The sequence below is a fragment of the Poecilia latipinna genome, unplaced genomic scaffold (assembly GCF_001443285.1).
Source record: "Poecilia latipinna isolate Pla-1442-1.1 unplaced genomic scaffold, P_latipinna-1.0 Scaffold3372, whole genome shotgun sequence".
Lineage (NCBI taxonomy): Eukaryota > Metazoa > Chordata > Actinopteri > Cyprinodontiformes > Poeciliidae > Poecilia > Poecilia latipinna.
Genome location: NW_015115988.1, coordinates 34,150 through 42,474, shown reverse-complemented (window position 1 = coordinate 42,474; position 8,325 = coordinate 34,150). Strand labels below are relative to the sequence as shown.

The window sequence follows — 8,325 nt, the reverse complement described above, 5'->3', positions numbered from 1 at the left end:
AGATACAACTCACCATAACCAAGTTTATGCCAAACTGGGAAAAAAGGTAATAACCATGGTTTAGTGTTAAGAAGAACTTCAGCTTTAAAAAAAAACATTTTTTGTGTTTATCTACTAAATATTGGATTTTTTTGTTAAGGTTGAAGGAGTGTTGTGTGATGGAGCCTCCCCAGAAAATATCGCATCTACTGTGGTTGACTGCACCAAGATTGAAACTGGACAAATTGGTTTCTTCAGAGTGGGCCTCATTCCAAAATCCAAGGTAATAAATATACCATTGCTCCTGTCCTCTTAATGTAGATGAAACAGTTTTATTTTTTTGTTATGTTTTCTAATGCTGATGTCTTTCATTTTCCTCTAACCCTTAGGTTCTCCAAATATTTGAAGAGGTTCGAAATCGGCACAGACAAGGGCATACCAATCCAGGATTTGAATATGATGTTCCCCTTTAAGACATACAAAGACATCAAAGTCCAACAGGCACAACAGTGTCAAAAAGAGGACCAGGAAACTTAAAAGTATAGTTATACAACCACAGAGTCAAGAAGTCAGGAAATGCCTCATAATAGCCCCTTTTAGTGCTGCTCATAGTGGTGGCTACTGATCAAGACTCTGATAAACAGAAATAGCTGCTAAATTACCCAAAGAAATGTTGTATAGTGTCCAATGATGTATAATATTAACAGACAACATAAGTAGTTTATGTTGTCTGGAGCACTGAATGTAAATTTTGTACTGAATGTACTGAATGTAAATTTTTATGCTTTTTGTGACATTTTTAACTCTGTTTAGGTGTTGTGATGTATAGATAAAATGTCTGTTATATTATACATATACAGTATATTTAAATAATTCAGGTTTTGTTGCTTCAAACTATACATATGTGCTTTACTCAGTTGTTGAAAATATTGTTCAAACATTTTGTATGCTGTGAAATATGCCTGATTGGATTTATAGTTGCTAAAATAACTGCAAATAAATTAAGCAAAAAAACAGAAAAAAAAAAAAGGGGCTTCCCAATAAGCACAGTAGCAACACTGTAAATGCATGTTATAACATTTTTTATGTTTTAGTGAGTGATCATTTAATGTTTCAGTAAATGAGCATGTAATGTTTGAGTGATCATTTATTGTAACACATTTTTAAGAATTCATTTTGTGTCATATTTCCATAAAAAAAAATTTAAAAGCCAATAGTGAGTAGTTGGTATATCTAAACTAAACTAGATATACCAACTACATTGTCTACATTTGCATAAATGTAGACAAAATATCACATTGTTCATAATTGCAGCTTTGATCCACTATATCAGATTATTCCAGAAAACCTTCACCCATCTTCAGATTATCAGGTGCTTGAGGAGATAACCAGGTCCTTAAAATATATCTGTTGTGTAATTTCCATCACCATAAAATATTACATAAGAAAAGACAGAAAGAGACTATATTTTTGGGATAAACAAAAAAGTTTCATTCCTGTAAAAACGGCATTTAGTTCAAAACCTTTAGACAAAAAACAAAAACAAAAAACAAAAAAAAATCAGCTGCAATGTCATGTAATATGAGAAGGTTGTATCATGTATCGGGGCGGACTGGGGAGAAAAGTTCCTGACAGACTGCCCGTGTGTGTGTGTGTGTGGGTGTGTGTGTGTGTGTGTGTGTGTGTGCGTGTGTATAGGTGCGTGCGTGCGTGCGTGCGTGCGTGCGTGCGTGCGTGCGTGTGTGTGTGTGTGTGTATAAAGTGGCCAGTATAATTTAAGAATCTAACTGTAAAACTACTATCTGAGCTTTCTGTCCTCTGGCTGTCTATTGACCAGTCTGGGTCATTGTCTCCCATTTTCTATGCAAGAATTGCCAATTGTCCTTGAATAGAATATGGAAGAAGAATTTTTTCCATATTCTGTGCAGGGTTCATGTTAGCATTCTCACCTCCCCACAGCATATTATTGGTGTGCAATAATATGCGAGACCCATAACAACAAAAACATTTTGAAGCTAGACAAATAAAACAGTGCTGACCTCGCCAAATCTGCAATGAGCAACATCAACCATGTTTGGTGGAGAGAGCAGGCCTAGGACCACCAAACAGAAATTTTCACAGTTGTTGCTACATTTTTCTGGAGGGCTTTCAATTTTATTTCTCAATATTTTAGCAGCAACTTTTGGTTTTGTAGTTTTCTTTTGCAAATAATATTGTTTATTATTATTTGCAAATAAGTAAGTGTTGCTTATAGTGTCAGTGATTGACAGGTAATGTTCCAAGAAGGAATGAGATGACGACAAGCTGGCCAAAAGCAAAGCTAAACGTATTAGCTGCTTAAGGCCCCCAGAACTATAAATGCTTGAGTTTTAGCCCATACCATGGATCTAGAATTTTAACATTAATTAAATGATAATGACAATGCTATTAAGTCTGATTTAATAGTTTCAGCATAGATAAATGAAAAGATTTAAATGTAAAATTTAACTGGCACCTTTACAAAGTTTACTTTGTAAAGGTGCAAAGAATCATCTTCATAGTTTGATTGTTGTATTGCCATAATTATAGTCTGATGCTATCAGTAATATTTGTATTTGAACTCAGTTTTATAAATACATGTCGGTAAATAATAACCAGCTGTCAGTCATTGCTTTTTAGCTCAGCCAATTAAACTGGGTTCCCTCTCCAAGACTTCACTACATTTATATAAAAACCCTGTTGGTGATGGTGATGCTCTTTACTGGAAGATGGGCCCTAAATCACATCCTGCCTAAGGACCGAACACGACAGCTCCTCCCCATGGTACCAGCCCATTAACTCACCGGCCCACCAGGGAATTCGCTGGTAGAAGTCCAGTCTGGTGACATACAGACAAAAGTCATATGATCTCATTCAACCTATTGATCAATAACTGATGAGACTTTAACATCACAATTGGTGAGTTCAGGTCACAGTTTCTTATTGTTAAATCTTAAACTCTGACCAAAACTGTGCAAATGAGGTCTCTGTTCTGGGATGTTTCCTGGATGAATTGTCATTGTGCTTCAGGAGTAAATTTGGTTGACCACGCTGGAGGGCTCATCACTGCTGCACGTTGTGTAAAACTGAGCTCAGCTTTCCAAAATCTAAATTTTAATCAAAGTTAATTTATGTTTTAGCTATGAGAGGAATGACTTTATTTTCAGGGCCAGGTCAGTTTGGATACCTTACAGAATAAAATTCTCATTTAAAAACTGCTTTTCTGTTTACTTGGGTCATTTTTATCCAAAGTAAAATTTGTTTAATAATCTGAAACATATAAATGCTACAAAAACAAAAGAAATATGTAAGATGGGAATCAATTCTTCACAAACCTGTATTCACATCTTACATTCAATTCAACTCAGTTTTTATGTATATGTTGCCAATTCACAACAAATGTCATTTCAAGACACTCAGAAAAAAAATGATTTAAATCCAATCATAGATTCCAATTCATTCTAGTTATGAAACAATGCATCAAGTTCAGTTGATTTTTCAAATTAGTTTAACAAACTTTTTCTGTCCAAGCAATCCCAGCAGATTGCATTGAGTCAGTGACTTTACAGCAATCCCTCATACTGAGTACTTTCTCTGTTAATGAAAACCAGAAAGTTAATAGCAGAATAAAGAGAACATTGAGTTGTTGACAGCATTATATCAACCGAAGCCACCTGCCAGAAAGGTAACACAGCAAAGCAGAATGCAAGATCTGATGTGGCTTCAATGAAAAAAAAAATCATAAATACCTACTGGTTAAAACTTTGTAACAGAACAATCACATTATTCAATACATTATTCTTTACTGACAGATAACTCAACAAGTGTCATGTTTTCTTAGCTCATCCAAGAATGTGAGAATGCTCCACAAAAATAAACTCGCTCACTTGACAACCCACCTGTGAGAGGTTCAGGCCAATTTGGCTAATGGTGACTGGGCTCTGAGGCGTTTACTGCACGACACACACAATTAAGCGAAACTCAGCCAGATCCAATTTTTTTTTTGCCTTACTAATCATCAGTATTATTAATGTGCATGATCATTCACCAGCATGTCAACTAAATGATTAGATAAACAACAACTAACAACTGGGTGGCAGAGGTTTTTGTTGGCTTAAGTGTGATATGAAATAGATAAAATACCATAAAATTTATGGTACCAGACAGTAGATTTATGGTACTGTCTGGTACCATAAATTTATGGTACCATAAATTTATGGTACCATAAATTTATGGTACTAATTTATGGTACCATAAATTGGTACCTAAAACAACAATCCTAAAACTGTTGTTTTAGGATTGTTGAAACCATCCAAACAGTTTGAGTTGGAAAATGTATTTTTGATCATAATTACTTCAAGTTGCTGGAATGCTTCATCACTTGAGAAACCTCTGGATTATTCCTAATAGATGCATGACTTTAGACAGGGTGGAGGAGGCCCCTATTGATGTTTAAAGAATCAAAAGGAAACACAGTGTTTTATCAGCTGCAGTAAAATTTCACAGAGTTCCAGCTTTAGGTGGCATTAAGCAAACCGAAACCTAAACTTTTTACTCAGGCAACGCCATAAAAACATGCTTCATGATTATGTGAGTATCAGTCTGAAAAACAGTCCCTGAGTGTTAACGTTTTGTGTTCAGCAGTCCCACCTAACATATAAGTGAGCAATTACCAGGAAGGAAACTGAAAAACCCCTTCCACCCAAAGCTTTGAAAAAACCGACGGTGTATGTTAGACTGAAAGATGTGCTTTGTAAACTGACCAACATGTGGTTTCTTATTACTTTTAGAGCAGAAGGATAAAGAGGTCCACACCCAATGACACAAACTTTAGTACCCAAGAAATAAGTTCTGGAGAATCTGAGAGCAATAGGTTCATTTCTTCCTGTTCCACTTTTTGCAGAAGTTTTCTTTCTCTTTCTTCTTTTAGCTTTAATTTCTTTCAGAAAGTCAGTCAAAATATATTTGAGCCTGGAAAAGTTTTCATTAGCTCATCATTATTCGACTGAACAGATTGAACATAAAGAGCAAATAAATTAATATGAAAAACGTAACCACGTTTTCTAAGCAAAACGAAACCAGTCCAGTTTTATTTAGAAAGCTCTTCACATTACAAGGACAAAATATCTGTAGAGAATACATGGGCAGATTAAAAGTATGAATGAAATAAACAGGGAAATTCCACTGAATGTATTTGCCCATGTTGGCAGATGAGGAAGAGGTTATACTGTTGTATAACTGTGGATGTTTTTCTTTTTATTAGTTTGATCCTTATCTGTTTTAGCCAAAAGAAGTATATCACAATGTAGATTTTCAATATCCAACCTATTGTGTGAACTTATAACACTGAGATGTTAAAAGTCCACATGTTGGGGGATTTTCAACTACATTATATTTAGACATCCTGTTTTAATGAGCAAACTTTGATTCATTGCAACCTCCCACTCATCTCTATACTAAAATAGATAACTGTTTTGATTATATTAAAAAAATGTCCTTATTTCCCTTAATTCTTCTGTGTAATACACACACCACATGCACTCATATATACTACATCATTAAGGGGGAATTTTTCTGCCATAATCCAAGAGCACATATTTTCAGTCTGAAAATATGTGAAGAAAATATGATTTCTTCTCTAAACTTGTAATGATTGCACTCAAACTTTTCCTCGCGCTCACACTTAGCCTCTGCTCGGAGCAAATCTTCACTTGCAAAACTCTCCGCTCGCTTGGTGGAATTTTTCTCTGCGCGCTTACAAAAATGGAACCACCTTTTGGCAGAGTCGCCTAGCAACCTCTCAGCCAACAGGATGAAAGCGTTGTACTGGGTGTGTTTGTTTCCTTCTAGCGGGAGTGCCTGTGTAGCTGATGACAACCTCTCAGCCAAAAGTCGTTTCCAAAAGTGAGCAGAGATTCCGAGCGGCGACTAAGTGTAAGAAGAAGGAGAAGTTTTGAGTACAAGCATTAAAGTTTTGAGAAGAAAGATATGAAGTCCTACTTTCCAAATAAAAATGTAAGCAAAAGTATTAAAAGTTTTGAGAACAAAACACATGAAATCCTGTTTTGAGACTGAAAATGTGTGATCTTGAATTATGGCAGAGAAAATCTCCTATACATCATCAGTTACTTTTCTATTTTGAGAAAACTTTCCGTGGGAAAATCCTGTTACTAAATTAGTTTAGTAACAGGATAAACTGTTACACACAGTTGGGTAAACAAAAGAAGAATATGACTATTCATCCATCTATTTTCTTACACGCCTTTTCCCTAGTGACTGCATAAGTTTCACTTTTAGGTTGATGCATCCTGGTACTCCAGGTGAGGGAACTGACTTCATTTATCATTGGCTGCACCGTTTGATTTGTTGTAGCATCGATGCCATGTGACCTGTGCAGTTTAGGTTAGATTGTTTTTGCATTTATTGGGATCTATGTGGTGATCAAACTGAATGCTCCTGAAAGCGAAGCCTAATTTCTATATGACATGATGTACTCTGAATATAATAAACCCCGTCTATGAAGCTGTTTTTCTGTGAAGCTGGCTTTAGAGGAAGTAGTGAAAAGTTTGACCTTATAACATCACTGTCTTTCATGAGGTATGTGTGAGGCCATCTTTCATTAACCAATCAGACAACCATTTTTATTCTCTAACTCTACGCTCTTTCTTTTTTCTTCTGTTTAACTATTGATTTTTTGAACACACAAATCAAATGTTCAAGGAAACAAGATGGCGTCATCTAACCTCCTCAAAAGAGAGACTACCTGGTACTTGTTAACAAAGCTAAAGAGGGAGGAGTGTGTGTCAGAGACTTGAGATTTTAAAGTAATATTTAAAGAAAAAAACTGCTGTGATTTAAAAGGACTTATCTAACTATTTGAGAGTAAAAGGTGCCTTAGGTAAAAGATAGAAATAAGACTTCTTTTTATACTATTATATAAAAGTCTTATTTCTTGTTTGGTAACAAGAAATGATAACAAGAAACAGTTTTTGTATACAAAAGCTGTTACCAAAAGCTAATACCATTATCTTTAAGCTCAGTCAATTTATTCTGGCATCAATAAGAACCATGTACTTCATTAATATGTGTAATATATGAGGCCTAAATAGAAAAAGTGGGTTTACACTGAGATGGAATCACACATAGGTGGACTTAATAGTGATTTCTTCCAGTTCACATTTATAGACTACTTGTTGGTCTGTTGCATAAAACAGATCAAAGTTTGTGGTTGTGAATGTGAAAAAGTGGTAACACTTTATTTGAAGGTTGGTGAATAAGACTGACATGACACTTTCATAAACATGACATAACACCTGTCATGAACATGAATAAGCCTTCATGAATATTTATGACTGTTGTCATAAAGTGTCATTCGGTAAATTATGACACTTTTAATACAAAGTTGACATTATTCAAAATGTCTTTGTTATGACAACTTGACATTAACCAATAAATCATTACTGTTTAAACTTTACCTTTAATAACATAAAGTTACCTAATTTTTAAAGTGCAATCAATAATACTTTTAGAACAAATTTATATCAGTAATTATTTCTTGGTGAATGTAAAGTTGTCACAACAAAGACATTAGTCAGTCTTATTCTCCCCCCTTCAAATAAAGTGTTACCGAAAAAGTTAATACTTCTGCAAATATTAAACACAGACATATCCGTTTTTTTGTTTTTGTTTGTTTGTTTATTTGTCATGTCATGCCTGTTGAATAATTGTTGAATATTTTCAATGCTTTAAAACAAGCTTACAAAATATTAAGCATTTGACAAATACATGCAATAGTGATCCAAATAATAAAGATGAGATTGATCGTAAAAGAAACAGTATGTTAAAATAATTCAATTTTGATCGAATAATGAGTTTTTTGATCAAATATAAAAATAGTATGATTTCAAGACTTTGAAGCTAAAATCAGAGCAGTGACCAGCAGTGTTAGTCCTCACAGCTAATTTGAGACATTTTGAATATATTACATACATGACACCTTTTAAAGTATGAGACATCTTCTGGGATGTGGTCTAATGAGTCACATATCTTTTTTATGTATGTTTGTTTTTTTTTAGACCTTGCTTTTTTTTTACGATGAAGAAAATACTATTCAAGGAACGGAAGCGGATGATGCGAGCGTATGTTGTGTACGCATCCACTTGAGAAATGTAGAGGGTGTGCTCCTTCACCCTCACGTACCTTCCTTCGGGGAGTGGGGGGTTGAGGGGGAGGAATGTAGAGCGAGCGTATGTTGTGTACACATCCTCACGTACCTTCCTTCTTGGGGTGGGGTTGGGGGACGGGGAATGTGGAGCGAGGGTATGTTGT

General features: G+C 35.0%; 1 protein-coding gene across 1 annotated transcript in view; it reads left to right on the top strand.

Moving 5' to 3' along the window:
* The window catches only part of LOC106940815 (putative threonylcarbamoyl-AMP synthase), a 5,589-nt gene extending 4,604 nt beyond the window's left edge, over nucleotides 1-985 (top strand). Inside the window, exons 6-7 of the mRNA XM_015023643.1 lie at nucleotides 140-262; nucleotides 369-985. Coding sequence (XP_014879129.1) covers nucleotides 140-262; nucleotides 369-452 — 207 coding nt within the window. The 3' untranslated portion in view covers nucleotides 453-985. The remainder of the gene's footprint in view (nucleotides 1-139; nucleotides 263-368) is intronic.
* The last annotated feature ends 7,340 nt before the right edge of the window (nucleotides 986-8,325 follow it).